Source organism: Perissodus microlepis, chromosome 8 (genome assembly GCF_051167445.1).
Source record: "Perissodus microlepis isolate ML-2025 ecotype Zambia chromosome 8, ASM5116744v1, whole genome shotgun sequence".
NCBI classification, from domain to species: domain Eukaryota; kingdom Metazoa; phylum Chordata; class Actinopteri; order Cichliformes; family Cichlidae; genus Perissodus; species Perissodus microlepis.
Window position 1 is genome coordinate 5074341 of NC_140468.1, and position 22034 is coordinate 5096374.

At 40.3% G+C, this 22034-nt stretch overlaps 1 protein-coding gene across 3 annotated transcripts in view; it reads right to left on the reverse strand.

Moving 5' to 3' along the window:
- Window positions 1-22034, reverse strand: part of LOC146381208 (rho GTPase-activating protein 44-like) — a 104819-nt gene that overhangs the window by 24689 nt on the left and 58096 nt on the right. For all 3 annotated transcript variants that reach the window (XM_084937124.1, XM_084937126.1, XM_084937125.1), the window contains exons 2-13: window positions 17644-17683; window positions 16911-17030; window positions 15148-15224; window positions 14403-14514; window positions 13723-13799; window positions 10439-10556; window positions 9366-9434; window positions 9180-9261; window positions 7640-7767; window positions 5359-5470; window positions 2751-2832; window positions 2574-2654 (exon numbers count right to left, since the gene is read on the reverse strand). In XM_084937124.1, the coding sequence (XP_084793250.1) occupies window positions 2574-2654; window positions 2751-2832; window positions 5359-5470; window positions 7640-7767; window positions 9180-9261; window positions 9366-9434; window positions 10439-10556; window positions 13723-13799; window positions 14403-14514; window positions 15148-15224; window positions 16911-17030; window positions 17644-17683 (1098 nt within the window). The remainder of the gene's footprint in view (window positions 1-2573; window positions 2655-2750; window positions 2833-5358; window positions 5471-7639; window positions 7768-9179; window positions 9262-9365; window positions 9435-10438; window positions 10557-13722; window positions 13800-14402; window positions 14515-15147; window positions 15225-16910; window positions 17031-17643; window positions 17684-22034) is intronic.

A 22034-nucleotide genomic window follows, 5' to 3' on the forward strand; every position in this document is an offset into this window, starting at 1 on the left:
ATAAGTTAGCAGCCCACGCGCTCATCCAAAATATGATCACTTCTGGCTCAAAAAAACATAATGATGGCTACATCCATCCCAATATGTTCCGGTCAGTTTCAAACAACAGATACTGTAGTGTTACAGCTGCAGTCTGAATGATAACTGCGTGCCTGCTGAGTGCATGAACCACACTGAGGCAAAGCTTATTATTGCAGCCAACCATTTCTGTGTCTGATGTTTTCAGAAATGGATGGGCTGGTGGATGTCTGTAGCTGAGCTGAATGACTCATCCAGAGCTGAACATCAGGCCGCTCATCACGGCAAGCAGCAATCATCTGGACAGGCCTGACAGGTCTCTTCAGAGGAGCACCGTCTAAAAATACGTCGCATTTGTGCGATTCGATGATGATGCTGACAAGTGCCGCTGCACCTCGCTCTCCTCATTTCTGTACCATCACTTCCTCTCTTCCCTTTCTCTGTCAGGCCTTTCCACTTTCTTCTTTTGATCAGGAGACAAGCCTTTCAGCATTCTGCATTTAATCCAGCAGCCAACACCTGGGATGCAACGCTTCTTTGTCCACACTGTTTCATAAAGGTCAGTTTTTCTCTTTTCTGGCAGGTGGTGATAAGTAGCGCACAATGAATCAGCTTCCTGAAAGCTGGAAATCGTTTTTCAGCTTTCAGGAAGCAAACAGATACCAAGAAGTGACTGAAAATGAAAGAAGAAAAATCCTCGAGAATCAATAGAGGTAAAGCGATATAGCTACGAGTTATTATCTCCTGACTCCACAGCTACCCTCTGATCTACAGAATGGTATTATCTGTATTGTTTCTGGTTCACGCTCAAGTTTCTGAGGAACATTATTCCAGTGTCAAAATAAATAAATATAGTTGCCAGTAGTGAAGTGATAGAAGGAGGCCTAATCACAGATTGTTGGTTTAATAGTCTGGCTGCCACCATCTCGGCTTTCATTAATCTGAACCTGACCTTATTTGAACCAGTACTAAAGCTGGCTAGTTCAGGTAGACAGTGATATTAAAATGGATGCTAATCACGGCTAAAAAACAGGTGTGAAACAAAAACTTTTGCATCTCCTCTGAACAGTTGACTCCCCTCAGTGTTATTTAGAAGAGAAATAAGCATATTTCACAGCCTGCTACAAAAAATATATTTGGTTTTGCCTCTTTTGCCACAAGCGTACTGAGGATGTATGTCATATATCTCTAGTTTAGAAACTACAGTGCCCCCACTTCACACACTCGCGCTACGTTCCCATATCACGTTTTTTCGATTTCTCTGTAATCTCACAATAAAGTTTGTTAAATCTTATCACTGTGTCCACTTGAGTCTGTTTGTGGGTTCACTCCCATTTACTGGCCACTGTGACAGTAAACTAGGTCTGGTCAAAGAAGAGTATAGTCTAGTGTACTCTAGTTTGCTCCCAACCTGTTGTCCTGCATAACTTAAAGCCTTAAAACAGCAGTAAAAGAAATGTGTTACTGGCGGCAAAGACACTTATTTCTGCTCTAAATTTGGGCATTTTGAGGGGATTGATCTTAGACTGTACCAAAAAGATGGGCTTAGCCTCTGATACATTGTGTTTGGTCACCATGATGGTGGTTTGGAGCCAGATGTGACCATATTTAGACAATAAGTTGCACTTCTAAATTATCAATAACTAGCTTTGTTATGCAAACTGCAATCATACTCATAAAATCTACATAAATATGTGCAACACATAAACACACATACCTGCTAATTAGCCTAAATCACATACATATACTGGAATTTCAGTAACTATATGTGAGTCACAAATGTCTTGGATGGTCTATTCTTCACAGCAAGTCAAACAGTTTGTTGGATAATTCCATTAAAATGTTAAAAAAAAAAGGCTCAAACCCTCTGTAAAAGTCCAGTTCATTGACTAATTAGCAGCCATGCTCAGGAGAAAACAACTGGCAACAACTCCTCACCAATTAAAACCACTGAGCTGCCCTCATACAGTTTTTATAACTGGGGGAAACTGTGCCCTGAGACCACAGCTGATTGTAAACATGTTTATTCCTGCTTTAAAGTTGGGCATTTTCACATGGGAGTCTGTGGGGACTGACTGCCTTTTGGCATTTTCCTCAAGTGGCCATTAGAGGAACTGCAGTTGTTGGCACTGGCTTATTTTGCAAAGCAATTTTGATTTAGGTTTTTCTAAAGATTTCTCTTTGAACTTATTTTACACACTAGAGATGCAACAGAAACACTCAGGGACAGTCAGCAAAGATACAGGTGACAGACTGGGGACTCAATGATATGAACATTTTGGCCCAGCTATTTCTGACCATCAGGTCACTTTGTCATGTCTTTGGTGGTTTCCTTCAGTTAAATGAATTCCTCTTTATAGGCAGAGCCAGCCAGTCTTATATGCAGTTATATAAGGAGGTTAGGCAGAAAATAGACCTGACTCCTTCGATATGCAGTTAAAAAAAACAAAATGAGACTGACTGGGAGGTTTCAGCTGGTTAACCAGATTATTTGGCCCATATATGAAAAAAAGAAAGAACCAGGAGGGGAGTGAAACATGGAAACGCTGACTCACTTAAAGTTGGTGTTGTTGGCTGAAGGGAGTTTCTCACAGGCATTGAACAGAGCCTGCAGACGCTTGTCTTGATCTTGAATGCTGCAGGACGACATGAAAGATTGGTTGTAAAACAACAGTAGAAGAAGAAATGTCTTTAACATGAAGATGGCAACATTGGTCTGAGATGATACACACTTCGAGGCTTGGATCCAGTCATTGTAGAGTTCAAAGGTCATTAATGGTTCAGGGAGCTCGCGCAGGTAGGACTTCAAAGCACCTGGAGAGAGCACAGCAAGAACCATGGTAAATACATGTCTGTACCTGTGTATTTCAGCACATAGAAGCAACCGTAGAAGGAAAGAAAGAAAGGGAGAAAGATGGAAACAAAACAAGGAAATAGAGAAGCAAAGAGGAAAAGCGGGAAAGAAAGTAAAAGGAAGCAAGTAAGGAAAGAAGATAGCAAACAGGCAAGGAAGGAAATGAAGAAAGTAAAGACGTTTATCAAGAAATAAACAAACCACCAAACAAAGAAACAGAAACAAAGATGATAAACGTTTTGAAGCAACCATCTGCTCCATGATTAGTGCTTCAGCGTGGACTCTGTCTGATCCAGCCGAGCCCAGATCTGATCGTATGTACTGCATGAGAGTGAGTGTAATTTCCTGCAGCTCACTGCACAATGGCATTAAATCTCCTTTCCCTTGCCTCCATCACTAAAACCTGCTTGTGATCACACTTCAAATGTTTAAACGAGGCTTTACAGAGAAATTGAAATATTCAGCAGTGAAAACCATCTCCTACCTGCTATTTTCAGTAAGATTTCAGATTAAATCACTTTATATAGGAGCACATCTTATGTGATGTATATATTCAAATTCCAGGCTGAAAGGCCTTCCTTGCCAGCAGTCTCCATTACTCTGGTCCCCATGACAAAAAGCCAGTGGGATTTTCCATAATTACAAACACAAGTATGTTTATTCAGAACAGAAAATCAAAATCAAATGATTGTTTTCATGACTAGAAAAAGTTTATGTGCCTGTGAAAAGTCTGTCTGTGCACAGTTTGTCCCATCAAGTGCTCAGAAATGAGTCCCTCTGGTCTACGCAGCTATCCTGTAAAACTAAACAAATCCACATCGAGCTTCCGTCTGACCAGAACTGAGTTTTCCTTTACTGATGAGGAGGACACAGCTGACCGGGTTTCACTGCGACGTGTTGTCTTCTCTCTTTGGCCTGCTTCTTCCATTCCTCAGAGGGATGGACGACAAACAGCTGTGTATACATATGCATATACATATAGGTGGTGCACTGATGGTGCAAAATAAATGCCTGCAGTTACACTGAACCAGGGCTTCCACCTCCTCCTCCACAGTGGGACGAATTAAATTTGCTGGTGGAGCTGACCCAGTTTAATATGGGACCATTAAAGGGGAATACAGCGCAGAATAGGACATTTTCTCCATATGCTCCGGTGAGCTGTGAGTTAAATTGAGATTTAATGCTGCATTATTCTGCACTGGTTGAGAATGACTCTTTTTTTTCTGACTTTCATACTCGGCTGAGAAATTAAAATCTTCACTGTGCATCAGAGAGGTTTTCAGTTTGTTTGTAAAAGCAAAGATTTAATAGTTTGGTCATGAAACAATTAAGACACATTTTTCCAACAGTAGTACGACAGCTAGGCGACCAAAAACAGACAAACAAACAAACACAGGACTTAAATGATCTGGCTTATATAAAAAATAAATCAAAATAAAAAACTGCGTTTTGCTACAATATTCTGTTGCAAAAAAACAACCCAAAAACACAAGGACATCCGTAGAGTACGGCGGTTTCCTCAGCAAAGAAAACCAAAGAAGCCACTGAACATAAAACAAATGTTTTTGAAAACACACTGACAAATAATTTACTACAAATGCTGCAGATGATTATAACTGAGAGCCTCGTTATTTTAGAAATAAAAGAAAGATTACACCTCTCTGTGCTGAAAGGATGCTTACCATTAAGTTTTATTTTTCAATAGAAAAACAGCCGGTGTGATAATTTTAAGAAAAATGCACTTGTTTTTAAGATAAAAATATTTTCCACAGCTTGTAAAAAGCTTTTCATTTGGAGATGTATGGTTTTCATCTGACGACAGCAATATGCTGCTGCAGTAAAAAAAAAAGATCAATAACAGCATCATAAAAGCTTGAAAGCTTTTCTTTCTTTTGTAGTTTGTCACAGTGCAGATTTAAAAGCGAATACGTGACGGAAACAAAAAGACGTTTTTTGTTGCATCCTCTCCAGAAGATGAAGAATCTGTCTGACACTAATCCCAGTTATATTTGGAATTTATCACTGGGCATTTCTTGGATAGTTTATTGAAAGTGGAAGAAAAACACTTTGCTTTGTCTGCAGACACGCGAGCAGTGACCACAGAGGCAAAGTGAATCCTAATCGAGCCTAAAGTTCCTGTGTCACACCAGCGTAAGGCTTTCAAAATAACCTTTAAGAGGAAATTTACTGCAAACAGCAGCAGGAGAAACAAAGACAGGCAGCAGAAGGGATTAAAAATGTTTCTTTGATGCGAGCAGCCTGATTATGATTATATTCATTCATTGACAACAGGAGGGTAGCTCAGCATAAGGAAAATAACAGAAATGTACAGAAACTAGACTCCAACAAGCCAACGGGGGCCAACTCATAAATCTACCCCTGTGAGGCAAATTTCAATGGATGATCAGTTGTCATGGGAACAGATGATGTACAACCAGGAGGCAGAGAGAAGGTCTAGGTATGTGGCAGTGTTGTTGATAGCTCACCTGCGATGGCGTGTGGGTCTGCGGAGTATTCTTGAACGTCTAAAACCCCGCAGTCCAGAGACGCCTTCAGCTTTTTGAGTTTGGAGGCCGAGGGAGCGATTCTGAACAAACCCTGAGACACAGAAACGAAGCCAAGGTCACTTAACTCCAACAGCAGGAGAATTACACAGGCTGAATTTATTTTGTGTTACAAATGCCTGATTCTCTTAGTAGCAGAAGAGTGTAAAATGCTAAATTAAAAGTCCAGCTTTCAGAATTTCAGAAAAAAGGTGTCATTTCCCATTTCATCCATCCATCTATGCTCTACGTCTTATCTGAGTCACAGGGCAGCACTCTGAGCAGTAAAGGCTTCTTCCATTTGATAATGACACCCTCCTAAAACACCCTGGTGCGGGGTGGTTGACCCATAGTTTTGAGTTTTGGGCTTCTAAGTTCTGTTCTGTAGTCACTTCATGTTGTTTCTTAGATGTCGTGTTTTTCTGCTTTGTTCCAATTACTTTTATATCTACGCTTGTCCTCTGCCTCCCTGCTGTTCCTCGTGTATTGTTAAATATTCGTCTGTTCCTCTGTTTAGTTATTTCCTGTTTTATTTTGGTAGCCTTTGTCTTGTGCATTGGTATTTTGTTGTGCTTTTCCTGTCTAGTTTACCTGATTTGTTGCAGCTGGACTCCCTGGTATTTCCCATCTCCCTAATTACCTGGTGTGTTTTTAATGTTACCCTCTCTGATGGTTGTGTCTCCTTGCCTTGTGTTCACTGAGTTTTTGCGTGTTTTGAATTTCCTGCTCTGCATGTAATTTGGCTTTCCCTGTATTGTAAAACACCAGGATTAAGGATGCATTTTGAGTTCATTTCTGGATTTGTGAGTGCATTTGGGTCCAAATCCTGGCTGCTACACAACCAAGCCTTGTGCTGGGGCTGCTGCGAGGTCTTCTGAAGCTTAGACATGTTTGAAAGACCTTGTCGAGAAGGTGTCCAGGAGGCATATTAGGAAGTTACCTGAATCATCTCAGCTGGTTCCTTTCAATGCTCCTGACCCTAATCTCTAAAGCAGGTTTGAAATGTATGTGTACACACAGGCTTTACCCCTAATACCTGATATGTAATTAATTGGTTACCTGTAGAATTTTTGAGTCACGTTTTCACTTTGTTTCTAGTAGTTTTAATGAAAAGTTAAACTTTTCAACCAAATCACGTCATGTCATAGTCAGGAAGTGACGTGGTTGCTTGTGCAGTTTGCCATCAAAACGAAGGAAAAATTGATCGTAGTGATATGTGATCACCTCGCTGTACAGGAACAAATATAGTAACCTGCAGCTAGCATGGCTCAGTTAGTTTGTCTTGTGAGTGAGTGATTGTCTGTATCACTTTATTCTCACTTTTCTCTCTTTTCTTTCACCCTCACCATCCAGCAGGTCACAGCATATATTTAACCCTCCATGAGCCTGGTACTGCTGGAGGTCTCTTCCAGTTAAAAGTGGGTTCTTCCTTCCCACTTTTGCCAAGTGCTGCTCATTAGGGGATAATTTGATCATTGGGATTCTCTCTGTAATACTCTATTTACCTTACTATAACAAACACCTTGAGGCAGCTATTGTTGTTAGTTAGATAGCCCTAATCATCTGGCATGTGTGAGTATTGCCCAAGTGAGAGCCCAGACATCCTTAGCACCCTTACAAAGCCAGCCTCTGCAGTTTCTCTTGTTTTTTTGAGTCACCCACCCACAGTTTATGGTCATAGATGAGAACAGGAATGGATATTGACCAGTAAATCCACAGTTTTGCTTTCATGCTCAGCTCTTTGTTCACAACAGCAGATGGAAATAATTTCTGCTGCACCAATCCATCTGTCAGTCTCCTGCTCCACTCTCCCTCACAAGACACTGAGATCCACTTGGTGCAGCAGCACTCGGAGTGGGTGCTACATCCTTTTCCAGCTGAGAGAACCATATACTTGGACTTGGAGGCGTTAAACCTTGTTCCAGCTGCTTCATGTTCGGTTTCATAAAGCCAACAGCACCACAAATTCTGCAAAAAGCCGATCCTGTAACCACTGAATCAGTCGCATTTCAGACATATGACATTACTCAATTATACCTATGGATGTATTAATGTGTGAGCATTAGTTTAATGTTCCAGCTGATTATTCGTTTCAGGCTTGGCCCCCGATTAGATTTCCCTTTGGTAATTAAGACTGACTTCATCTCCGCGGTGACCTCTGCAACATTTCACACCCATAAATGTGTTTCTTGTGTGTCGTGTGAAAAGCAGCCGGTTTGTTTACCTCCTCCTGCATGCCACACTCCAGCAGCATGGTCACACAGGCCTCGATGGGAAAGGCAATATCTCTCCCGCTGAGCGCTAAGTGCTCCTCTAATGGCTTCCCGTAACACGGTTTCTCCACCCAGGTCTCTGTGAAAACACACACACACAGACACACACACACACTTAGAGTTATTCACACACAAATGCCCAGATCATTCTGCAGCAGCTCTGCTTTTATGATCTTATGACTGCAGCGATTCAGAGTTTATCAAATAATTTTTTTCCAGACTGCAAAGCGATGCCAAAACAAAGAGAATGAGTTTGAAAATGTTTTTTACTCACTATATGCAATAGTTTCCAACTATACCATTACAGAGTTATATTGTGAATGCCGTAGTTAACAGAGACAACAGTTATTTGGCATATTTTACTGGTAAAATGACAAACTGCGGTTACAACAAAGCTAACAAAAACACATTCATGGATAACATGACTCAACCACTCGGTCATCCACTCTATCAATATATAAAGATTTAATATGATGTTGCAGAAAACAACACAGAGTTTCACACACAATTACTGTAATCACATTACATTTTCCTGTTATGTAGTAATCAAGTGCATTACAGTACTAATTTAAGTTATTAAGTTATAGTCACAATTATGTTGTTACTTAAGTTTTACAAGTTATTTTCCCTCCATTGAGTCGTTTAAAACCAGACTTATTTTACCTTTGATTCTCTCTGATTTGCTCATTTCGTCTCCTGTGACTTTTCAGCCACGACTGTGTATGTTTAGCACCGACTAACATGTAGTTGACTTATTTCTTATCTGTTCTGTGTTTTGTGGAGCAAATTTAACAGCAGAAACTACTCTGCTCAAAATAAGTTAGGGAACACTTCATCATTGCATTACAACACAAAGCCAGTTACACTTCAGGGACACCAATCTGTCCACTTAGGAAGAATAAACCACTGTGGACCCATTTCCGCTGCTTTGGTGCAAATCAAAGTGACAGCAGGAAAATTTTCCCTCTTTATCCCTCCTGGCTGATTTTTGTCTAGTTTTTGCTTTTTGTTAGTTTCTTGTCTCTATGTCTAGGGCTTTTATTGTGAAAGGAAACACATACATATCATCATATCAGGTTTCTGCTCCAGATTGGACATTTTGGTTTCTATTAAAGCAAAACACTGTAAAGTGTATCATCAGAAATGTAACAATTAACAATTAAATGTAACAATTTATAAAAATTTAAATTCTTCATGTTTAGTGGTATATGTGAAGTGAATGTGGCGACACTACAACTTCCATCAGGCATGAAATAACTTCAGTTAATGTTATAAAGAAATTCTCAGTAGCGTCAAACCAGAAAACACAATGTAGGTAAACGGGTGATAAAAGCACTTGAAAGGATAAACAAGCACCACTTTCATTTGTACAGCCCGACACATTGTGTTTACCCATTGTCGCTGTAATATGGACTATAGCAGAGGCAAATGTAAGCAGTTAGAGAGAAAGAATAACAAAATAAGACTGCAGCATGTTGGTCTGAGACTCACCCTGATGAGCTTTGATCTGAGGCAGAACACTCTGAAGCAGCTCTAATGACTTCCTGTGGTACTCTGCCTGGACTTCTATCAGCTAGACAGAGACGGACAGAAAAAGGCAATCTGTAGGGTGTGTTTCTTTTTCTTTTTTGTCTGTTTTAGTCATGCGGCTGTCTGAAGAGACGTGAGTGCACTTACTGTCTGGAAGTAGCTTGCATAGTCAATTTCTTTGGCCACAAAACTGTACATGTCTGCTGATAACTGATCCTGAAAACACATTTTGAAGCATAGAACGCATGAAAAACAAAAAGAGACACAAGGCACGTAACAGTCTGAAAAATGTGTTTTTGCAGTTCAAACTTTTGTCTATTTAGAGCAGGTGTATTATTATTATTATCATTTGATATACTGTCACATTAAATAGTCCTTAGAAAGCATGGTAACTCAATTAATGTAGCTGAGAAAGAGCCATTATTAATCCCATTAGATACACTGTGATACAAATCAAAATATATGCTTCAAAAAGTGTCTAAAATAATTATTAATATAATCAAAGTACTCTCATATTTTTGGGAATACCTAAACCCAGAACTTCACACTAATTTATGGCCACTTGAAGCCAGCTAATAGCTAAAAGTGCTCATATCTGTATGTATAGAAGTTAGGTTAAAAAAAAATCTCTCCTCTTTCTTCTATTTGCTCAAAGTTTGAAAAATTTTGTTCTATATTCTTCTGCTGAAAGTGGAAAGTTTGTCTGTTCTCACCTCATATCAGATTCAGTTACACACATTTGTGCAGCGTTAGAATACCAATCAGGTAAAGCACCAAACAGTGCTGAGCCAAAAAAGCCCAAAAACTCTATTTTGGTTTTGTAATTTCATAAATGACAAATTTCACAAAACTTTTGCCTTTCTTGTCTACGAGAGATAACATATCATGGCTTACTAGGATGCTTATAACGATGTGAGTCATTGCTTATTGTAGTAATTACACATGGTTTCTTTGTTTCCTGTATATTGTATACATAATAGGTCAAACGGTCCGTTAAAAGGATGTATATGCACATGCAGGATGTGGAAGCTTTAACACTCTTGGAAGCAAGAATGGGCTGTTTCAGGACATTTATAAATATCCTTGTAAGTTCACTTTACAAAAACATCAACAAAAAAAGATGACAACAATCTACTTGATACATATAACAACAGCCTAGATAGATAGATAGACTATGATAACTAGGGATAGTTGACTAGGGATAAAAAGTGATCACTGACTCGACAGATCTCCATGCGGTTGGCTGCCTCCTCCATCTCTTCCCTGAGGTGGTCGGCCTTGGCTCCTGTTGGCTGCAGGTTGCTGGACAGTCCCGAAGATTTGGTAGACTGAGAGTACCTGTGAGCAGAAGGTAGGTTTCAGTAAGAAGTGAATTTGAGTCACAAAAGTAGTCAGGATTTTTTTAGGGCAGCATGTTAAACTGTTAGAAGGCATTTTTCTTTGCCTTTAAGATAAGATAAGATAAGATAAGACTTTATTGATCCCACAACGGGGAAATTTTTGCGTCACCTCAGCTCAGGTACAGATATTAGAAGGAAATATAAAAATACAAATAAGTACAATCAATGAAAAAAAAGTAAGATAATACACTATATACAATGGTAGCATACACAGTATGTGATTATGGATATAGTTGGAAATATGGAAGACATAAACTATATAGCTTGGAAGGTCATGGAAGGTCCATTATGCATGAGGTGGTGACCGTGGATGTTCACAGTGTCCAGTGACTTATGACATCGTGATTGAGGAGTTATAGAGTCTAACTGCTGTTGGGATGAATGATCTGCGAAAGCGCTCCTTCCTGCAGCGAGGGTGTTTCAGTCTCTGACTAAAGGAGCTGCTCAGCCCACTCACATACTCATGCAGTGGGTGATGTGGGTTGTTCATGATGGATGTCAGCTTTACTAACATCCTCCCCTCACCAACCACCTCCACAGACTCCAGGGGACATCCCAGCACGGAGCTAGACCTCCGCACCAGTTTGTCAATCCTGCTCCTGTCCCTGTCCGTGCATCCACTCCCCCAGCAGGCCACTGCATAGAAAAGGGCAGATGCTACCACAGTGTCACAGAATGTCCTTAACAGAGTCCTGCAGACTCCGAAGGACCTCAGTCTCCTCAGCAGGTGGAGTCGACTCTGGCCCTTCTTATACAGGACGTCTGTATTTGTAGTCCAGTCCAGTTTATTGTTGAGGTGAACACCCAGGTACTTTAGCAGATCTAGACTTTTGTTCCCGAGTGAGAAAAGCGTTGACAGCGAGACCTGACAGCTACTTTAACAAAGTGACTCACATAAACAAATCAAACTGTTGAAGGCAATGGATTAAGTCTGTGGCTGACAAAATACTAACACTTGTCTTTCTATATACCCTCATTTATTCAGCTTAAGCTGTTTTGTCTTTTAAGTATTGCTCTCAGACTCTCCTCTTCCCCCTCCATCCATCTGTCTGTCAGTGTAGATAATGTGTAGAACTGCCAGAGGAGCTCAGCACACAGCAGCATAATGGGAAAAATTGCTTTAGATTTGGGTCACTAAAGAACTGGATGGCTGGAACGCAGTGAGGAAAACAACATTTCTGCATGTCACTGCTCAAAATGGCAGTGAATCAACTGAAAGAAACTGTGGCAAATGCACGTTTCAAACAGGATCAGGCACTACTGACTTTATTCTGCATCACCTAGACCAGTGGTCTCCAACCTTTTTTGCGCCACGGACCAGTTTATGCCCGACAATATTTTCATGGACCGGCCTTTAAGGTGTCGCGGATAAATACAACAAAATAAAACTAGTACCAGTACCGAAAAAAAGAAAATTTATTCATAACACACGTGAAAAGACCCAGGAAAACCGAGTAAACGATAAAAACGATAACAAAATAACGCTGAAAACCGATAAAAACCCTGAAAACAATACATTTCACACCTGAGCCTCAACTCTCGCAGCCCGGTACCAAACGACTCATGGACCAGTACCGGTCCGAGGCTCGGGGGTTGGGGACCGGTGACCTAGACGCCATTAAAAGTTAAATTTACCTGAAAGTTAACTGAAGTTAAGAAATAGCTGCATAAAAACCCTCAAAGTTACAAAGCCAGTGCAGCTGTGAGACATCAGACCAATCCTCTGCAGAGTAAAATATACATTTTAACGGATTATGTGGTGAGTTATTAATGCATATATATATTAAAGCTGGATGCAATCGACTGGTTTGAGAGGCCACATTTGCGAAGCCTCGAACAGCTGCCACCTTAGCTTTTTGAAACCAGACATCACACGCAAGAAGCCGTGGGACAGTCCATGCTCATATCGTGGACATACCTTGCCTTACTGCCTTTCTGGACACTAATGGGGACCATAATTTAAAAACTGAAAATGATGTTGTTCTTATTAAGATATGACAGTAGTGTCAAAATGCATCAAGAGCACAGAAGATCATCGAAGTACATGGAGGACATTTACAACACACGCCGCCTCAGCAAAGCCACCAGTATCTGTGTGAACCCCACACATGCATCCCACAGCCTATCTGAACCCCTCCTCACGAACACTACAGAGGCTTTAAAGCCCAGAGACATACGAGCGCTTAATGAGCCCATCATGTTTGGACTATCTCACTGCAGCCGATAAAGCTCACAATCACAGCCTCATCTTCAACAATTTACACCAATGAGCTATATTGGCAGATATTTTATCTTTAAATTTTAATTAGTTTACCAAGTTTCTAAGGAGAAGTTGCTTTTGTATCTCATTGGACTGTAAATAAAGGAATTATTTAAATCCATAAACTAATCAGGAAAACAATTCCTGAGGTCACAGATCAAGGGAGTCTATGGTTGCTTTCCCATAGACTTCTATACAACAAATGTCTTTTTGTGACCAGGGGAGTCGCCCCCTGCTGACTATTAGAAAGACTGCAGGAAGCTACATCCGTCCTCTAATTTTATAATCTGATATAAAGCACTCCTTATGTCAACACGGCCATAAAATCAGGCTTAGAAAGCCTTTTTTCTATCCAATTTTGTCCACTAGCATTTAGTTCTAGTCAAAAATAATAAACAGCACCCTCAAAAATAAAAGTCCGCTTCTACAGCAGCTCAGGAAGTAAAGGTTTCATTTCAGTGTTTGAGCCTATTGCTCTAAACACCTTCACACTGATACACAATCTGTTTAGCAGGAAGTGTGAGGAGGAATCAGCCAGTGGTCTGTGGTATTTGAAGCACGAGTGTAACAGCTACAGACATCAGTATGAAGGTCCACACTGAGTGTGTTCGTTACAGAAAAAAAGGACAGTCTGGTTTAAAGTGAGGTTTTCACACACGGGCAGCAGTCTGCGGTGTGAGACAGACGGCAGCGTCACGGTGTGCAACAAAATCCCAGTGACATTCAGTGGGAAGCTGCACAGCCAGTCCATTCACAGCTGATGGAGTTTCTCCGATAACAGCCAAGCCTCTTTCTCACACACACAAACAAACACACACACTCACACACGGAGAAACACGCTCACCGTGTGCGTGCAGAATCCATGTCCAGGACCAGCTTCGCTAAATGTTTCCTTTGTTTCTGGATATTTGGGATTTCCACCTGAGAGGACAGAGCAGAGATTTTCCTTCAGTCTGCTGTGTTAGTGTGAAGGAGGACAACAAACAGCCTCAGTATTGTGAGAGGCTTTGCACCTGTAGCAGCAGAATCAGTCTGGGCAGCACTTTCTCATTCTCATGGAGATTAGCTTACTGGCTAATTTGCAGAGCAATAAATAGAGTTCATCAGAGAAGTCCCGTGTTTGGGGACTGGAGGCAGGAAGCTCCAATCTTCTTGCTATCAGTTTCTAACTTTTTATCACTTCAAAGTATTTTATTCATAGATACAGGGCACCTTAATGAGCAAAACTACACAACAGTCCTGTCATGCTGAAACAGCTCATACCTCGTGTGAATTACTTGTTGCCCCCTTTCCTTCTTTTCTATTTTTCTATTTAAAAAATAATGAAAAATAAACCATTTTTATAATGTTTTTCTGCCCTGTTGAATTTCAGATGCTCTATAATCATATCACAATTATATTTCCACTTTTTCTTACCAGGACGCATTTTGGACTCCTTTTCTAATCAGATGCTTGCTGTTACTGCTGTTAATGTGACTGGAGCTCATTTATTAAACAGTTAGTCGCACAGCATTGTTTCTGTACCTCTGCGAGCTCGTACAAGGGTTCGGTCACGTCCCTCTCGATGGTGAGCTCGAACAAGATGAGCTCCTGAGCGAGCTTTTCCTGCGTGTCGCCGCAGAGCTTCAGCATCTTTCTGCAACAGGAAACATCACAGCGGATTCACCGAGTGCAACATACGCAGGTCAGTCAGTGTTACAGCTCGCTTCCTGGTTTGTAATATTGAGGTTTCCCTTAAATCACTGTGAAAAACTCTTGTGTCACCCCTCATTTCTTTATAGTTTGCTTCTAAAATATCTGTAGTTGGACACTGGCTGCTTTTTCACTCATGCTCAGTCCAGTTCTTGTACCTAACCATTTTCAACTTGTTGTTTTAAGTCACTTAAAGTGACTCATGACTCAATCAAGCAATAAAAATGCAACTCAGACATTAAACCAGTGATGTATCTGCACATAATAAACAATTTAGCAAAGAACCTTTCTTGTTGCAAAAGCACATAATTTCTTCCCATTTCTTTAGTTGAAGCCGTCTGACAAGCATAAAATACTATTTTTGCACCAACGAGGTGACTTCTAAAAAAAGTCATTATATATCATTACAGATATTATTATTATACTCAGGATGTGAAAAGCAAATCAGTTCTGGGTCATAAAAATGTTCCTCTCTGCATCAGCGCCTTTCCAAAGAAAATGTTTCCAGTCTCATCGATGATCAACAATAATGTAAATTACTATGTGTGTGTGTGTGTGTGTGTTTGTGTGTGTTTACCCTAGCAGAGACTCGTCCCCGAGCACAGCTGCCCCCTCCACCATACATTGTGCTAGCGTTGCGAGCGGAAGCTTTTTCTGCACAGAAACACAAACAGTCGATGAATCAGCTGCAGTTCATAAATAAAACCACAAACACAGAGAAAACATCATAAAAGCATACGAAGATTATAAATTATCTTTAATATAAGTACCTGAAGTTAAAACACGTGCTCATGTCACATCAGTTCATCACTTTTGCAAACTTTAATTTTATTTTTAATTAATTAATTAAAAAAAAAGCTTATTTTTCTCTTTTTTTCCCTTGGCCTTCTCACGAGTTACTGTCTTGGTTCCATCTTAAAACATCTTCATCTCAGGCTCCTCTAAGCTTTAGGATGAAAACATTTTTTAATCCAGTGAAGGATTAAAAAGATTAACTTTCCACAACACAAATGGCACATTATTGCGCAGCACTTGAATATTTTGTCACTCAGTCTCTTGGTTTGCAGGAAAATATTTCCTCTGTGTGTTTTTTAAACATTTACTGGAGGATGAAACATGCTTTCCAAAATCGTTGCTAATCACCTGTCAGTGTCCTTCTGTCCTCTCTGAAACTCTTAAAATTTAATTTGTCATTAGGAAAACTTTCAGTCTGAGTTGTTATGAAATTACTGAGAGCACAATGAAGAAAAACTGGATAGGTAGAAAATTATTCATTTTCATTCTATTCCATAAAAATATAACAATAAATATTAAGTTGTGGCTGCTGTTGATTAGCATGCAATGTTTTTTAAAAAAAAATCAATAAAACAAATGAAGAGCAGCAGCATGCTCTGACTGTACAAATAAAGCGTAAAACATGCCCAGAAGGCAGATAAGTCTGCTGTTTACACCAATCCTGGAACATTTTACTTTGTATTCTAAGATTTAACCGCATATACTTCACTGCAGTATAACAACTATTGATCGATTTATTCAATTCATTTGAGCGTACACACAGGACTCGATTTGCTTTTCATGTGTTACTAACCATCGGTCACTAGTGGACATTCCAGACCCCCGGTTGCCTAGGTAACCCTCTAACGCATTTACCAACTTGTCATATGTCCGTCAACAGTGCTCTTTGCTGTCACTGGTCAGTGATACCCAAATTCTTACCACCTCTCTGCCCTTTCATATACATAAATGTAAAGCCAGAGGCAGAGAGACCAGCAGCAAGACCACGACACAGAACAGAGCAGGCATGAATGACAGCAGATGTGCCACTGAATTAACCAGCATGAAAGGATGAGCTAGGTAGAAGGTGGAAGTGGGTTGCAAAGTGGCCTGCAGATAACCATTAACTGTATGCAGACTAAAGCTGCCTAAAGAAGCTGCCTAAAGAAGCTGCCCTACGTGAGATTCGTCAGTAGGATATGAAGAAAGGTGTCAAATGAGCAATCAGTTTCTTCTAAGTTTCAGTTTCTTCTTCACATTTCTTCTAAGTCCCGTCGTTGTTGGAGTTTTGGATGAGTTATAAAAAGATTCACATCTTCTCTGAGGATTGGACCTCCCAGTGATTGTTTATTGGTTAGGCAAATGTGTAAACCTACCCCATCATAAATATGGCTCCAACCTAACATGGCCAAAATACTAAGGCTGTAAAAAAATATGTATATGGTTGTACATCACGTGATTTGTACCTTGATCAACACACAAGCCCACACTGGTACGGTACAGCTCACCTAAATACCAGATGACAGAAAAGGTTTTATCAGATTTGTAGTGTTTATTTTCTCTCACCGAGGGTGACCTGACAGACTTCTTGTCCACGTCCACGCCCTGCTGGCCCTGCAGACAGGCGGTCAGCTTCTTGTGTGTGCTGTGGGAAACCTGCTTCACCAGCTCCAGACGTTTCTCCACCTGAAACACACACAGAAGGGAAGGAAGACAGAAAAGTCAGGGCACAGGCCTCAGCCAGAACCATGCACACACTGTGAGCTCCTTCCACTAATGCACAGCTTGTGTCAGCTTCAGTTACAGACATGCACTCAAACCTCAACCCAGAACAGGGTTAGATTTAAAAATAGAAACTCCATCTTTCCATCAGAGCTTTTCCCCCACTAAAACAGCATCATTCTCAGTTGGTGTGAATGACGCCGCACCATTACCTGTTGGGCTTCAATGCGTCTCATTTCATTATTAAACCAGCTGAGTGGAAACGATGTGTCTGCCACTCAGAGCATCATTAATCTGATCAATTACAATATCGCACCCCAAATCAATCAGCGAGGACGTTTCGCTTTTTGTCTCGCAAAGAGGTTCAATTTCAGCATTCGTTAATGTTGCCCGAAGGCAGTTCAGAAAGCCATTAAAAATAACAAAATATATTAAAAAAAAAATTCATGCATGCTGAATATTTTGCTCCACTAATGATTTTTCTTGTGAGATTTTTCTTGTGAGAAGCAGTGACTATCGAGCCAAAGAGGAAAAGCATTCACACAAACACACAGATTCGATGAAGACTCATTAGTACCTGCAGCAGATCTTCACTCAGCACTTCTGTTTTTTCAGCCCTGGAAGAAAAAAGAAGAGCGGCTGTTAGGATGACAGAGAGAGGGAAACGTTAAAATTATAGAACTTGTTATTGTGGGAACTTGGCAAGTAGCGCACAAACCACTCAATCACTGTAATTGCATCATTTGCTCGACTTCTGTGCAAGAAATATAAAATGCTGCAGCTGCCTGGAGCTAATCGTGTAAGAGGAATGTTTATTTTCACAGTTGCACAGGACTCACGCTGGTCTGGTTTAATTACAAAGTCTCAAGTTGGAAATGTGACAGAAAACAGAGACTGACTGACACTTACAACATTTTTAAACTCTTTGACTTATCTTCCAATTATTTTATGGGTTGGGAATTTTTCTATCCTAATAACTAAATAAACAAATCTAAAAACTATCAGAATCATCTGAAAACACACAAAAAAGCTTCTTTTAGTTCATGGAAAACATCCAAAAACTCTGCTCCAAAAATTAGTCGGTCTCCATAGACTCTCCCATCTTTACAGCCAAATAAACATGTTTATAGCCTGCTGCAAAGAAACGTTTTGGTCTCTATAGCTAAAGCTCCAGTCAGATAGTTAGCAACCAGTTGGCAACTGCCGGGCAACCACTGGTAGCTGTGAAAACCTCATCCACACGGGCCTAAAGACCAGTCAGTCCCCTGATGATAAGCAGCTGCTAGGAAAAAATGTGTGTCCCCCCAACCAGTTGGTGAGAGCTTGTTTGCTGTCAGTAGGTGAGATTAGTTGCCAAGAGGTTCTGCCCCAAAAGCCTCTTTAGAGTTGCTTTGGTTGCAACTGGTTGCCACCGTCTCCTGTAGTTTGTATGGAAGACACCAACTTATCTCCAACTAAAAAAAAAAGCGCAACAAAAACGAGAAAGGGAATGAATTCATCCTCAAAGTAAAACTGGCATCTTTTGCAGCACGTTGCTTTCTGAGATAAGGCACAGCTTTTATTGTGCAGGTGAGCAGTCTCGCCTTGCGGTCTGTAGCAACCAAAGCAATAACAAGGAGATATTTGATGCAGCAACCTTTTTGTGACTGATCTCATTTACAGTAGCAACAGCCAGCAACCTCCATCAACCGCTCGCCAGCAGTTTCACTTTCGTGTAGCTCCACGGGGTGACATTATTTAACTCACAATTTCAGCGTGTATTTAGTTCCAAAACTATATTTTTTAGCGGGGCTTCTGCTTTGACTGATAAGTGGATGCTGAGTCAGGTAACCAGAGCCTATAGCTGTCTGCTAGGCCTCACCTCTGTCAGTTTAAACCACTGAATGTGACCTTTCAACCACATTTGCACTGTTTGTTATTATTATTTAATACGTTTCTGTCTTGGTGATGCACCCATACAGCTTTTCGATTCAGCTTGCTTGCGTTAGCTGATAACTTAGCACTCCTCTATCTGGATCAACAAATATGCAATAAAATATTATAAAGACACTACGGTGGTGACTCAACAGAAGAAACTACCAGGAACTTCTAGTGACAACAAGAGAAATAACCCTTTACAGAGGCAAAGTGGGCAGTTCCCGATATTCTCAACCGTAGAGTGCAGGACTGAAGTGACTGATATTTGAAGGGGATCTAGACAACTGCACACCTGGCATGGCCATCAGCCACCAGCCAGCTATGACGCGACAATTACAGTGTATGTGTGCAGGGCTTAAGAGTCAAGTCACAAACCGAAATGCCAATGTTACCATAGAAACATGCTCCCAGTGGCAATGCAGTGTTACTGATATTAAATTTGTGTACTGTTGATTATGTTCAGTGAAGATGAAAGGATGTAAGGAGTAGAGGTAGTGAAGGTGGATGAGTTTAAATACCTGGTGTCAACCATTCAAAACAGTTCAAAGAAGAGATGAAGAAGAGAGTGTAGGCTGACAAAGACAGGATACTGTAAGTATTAAAGTATTACCCCAATAAAAATTTATTAAAAAATGTTAATGTTGCCTCTTTCAGAGTCAGACTTTCAGTTAGTGTGCATCAAAGTAGTAAACATATGTATACATATTAGAATGTTTCTTATTTATGTTTTCTTATTGTCAATAAATCCCACATTGACAAAAAGAAAGAATCGCCTCCTCAAGCTGACAATGGTTCCTACTGAAGACGCAAGCCTTTAAAAACAACCCACAAATATATAATTTCATTTTCTAGAAAAAAAAGAGCTTAGTAGGCCTAAAACAGCTGCTCTCCGCAGGTTTCAGCAAATGTTTCTCAAACAAGAAGAAATGGAGCTTTTGTTGGAGACTATTATCTGCATCACATTAATGTACACATGGTACTCTAGTGAGTTTTTCAGGCAGCAGGATGGTGTGTTTGTGAGATTGAACCATTATAAACCAGTGTATGTGTTCATGATAATGAAGAAACATGTCACCCAGTGCAACACTGATGTGTTTTTAATAGTTTCTGCACAACAATGAAGCTCGATAGCACGCAGGAATAAAAACTCTCAAGCTTTAAATGTGCAGACAACACATGGGTGTTGTTGCTGTTCGTGGGTGTTGTTGATATCAGGCTTTAACTAATGATGAATGATTTTAATCATACCAACGATGTAGCATTTAGAAAAACATATTCTGCTCCATTATTTGATCACCAGTTCCTTCAGGAAGCCAAAGCGCCATGCACTGAAATAACACTAACAGACTGCAGCACTGCCTTCAGCAGCAGTTGAACAGCTGATGGAGATCAGTGTGGATATTTCGGATGCTAAGATTACCTGTAGGTTAATAACAAAGACAGCCTCTGGAGGAAAACGTTGCCTGGAGTGTCAGAAAGCCTTTAGACAATAGATCTGATAAGATGCATAACAATAAGCTGCAAATTTAAAATAAGGCAAAACCTGCAATTACTGGTCTTATCTCACCTGGCTAATGTTTGCAGAGATATTTATCTATTGGCATCTTCTTTTAAAGCTAATAAGGAAATTTTATGCATTTTTAAATTGTCCATTTCTTGAAAGTCTCTTAACATTTATGTCTATCTGCTGGTTTAGCATTGCTTACTGGGGTCAGACAAAGACATCTGTGCCCAGTAAAGATGCACAAACCTACCCGTTTGAATTTCAAAATCAATCCAAACACCTGCTAAAACCAAATTTTTGCCCTTTCAAAGTTGACATGAATGCACGACAATTTATAAAGTTTCAAACATCAATCCTGAGATGAAAGACATGAAGGTTACAGTAAGTTTTTTCCCCCCCACATACGTATTTCATTATTTTTTGACAGTTCGAATGCGTTACTGTTAAATTTCCTCCGATGGCTGTTGCAGTATTCCTCTGTTGTTGTTCATAAGCAAACACAAAAAGTCCGAGTGTATAAATAGCCAAAATGCTCATTTTTTGTTGCTGTTAAAACTAAACAATGATGAGAAATAGAATCAGAATCAGAATCAGAATCAGAATAGATCCAGCAGTTAAAGATGAACCACAGCATCCTCACCGCCGTACATAGTTTCCTGAATCAGGTTCTTTCTTGGGTTACCTTTCCTTCTCTCGCTCTCTCTCTTGCACATTTCCCCCCTGACAACCAGTTAGTTTAACAGAGTTCAGAGAACAGTTAAAACAAGTCACAATGCAGATACTCGGAGCTGTAAATAGAACAGATGCAGGCAGATGAGTGGATATAAAAACAGAACCAACAGCATTAAAACTACACACACACAGCTACAGCAGACATTTCTTCTCTCTGTCTGCTGCGATTCAGCCTCACTCACACGTCGATTATACATCAGGCATCAGTTTCCTAAAAGCATCTTAAGACAGTCTTTACAGCGCTATAATGCTCAGAGAGAAAATATGTTTGGGAGCTCTGGTTTCAGACTGAACTGCTGCAGACAGAAATGATTGTAACTTGAGGAAAAAATCAGAGTACAGCAATGAACCGAGGAACGACTGAGTGGCTTATCTGTCACTTATGAGTAGCAAAGTGCAATTTGTGGGACCGGCTTAGCAAGTGGTTTCAGGTATCAGATCACCATGTGTCTTAATGGATATTTTCACCTGTATTTAACACTGTGCACTTGTGATCTGATAACCACGGATGCACTTGAAAACCAGCTGTAAACCGGGCCAAGATAAAAAGACTAACTCTGTACCTTGTTAAAGTTTTTGTTCTGCTGAATTTTATCAGCCCTGATGTTACTCTCTGCTCTGAACAGCCTTTAGCAACTCTTTCAGTTTGTATTCAAAATATCAGTAGCAACACTGATAAACAGGTAAGTGTGAATCACCTGTGGTGCACTTCCTTCACCCCCGCAGACAGAGAAACCTGTTATTAAACAGGCAGATTAGGTTTTACAAGGTCACCTCCAGAGCCTGGAGTCTTAACTACAAGACTAATAACATTT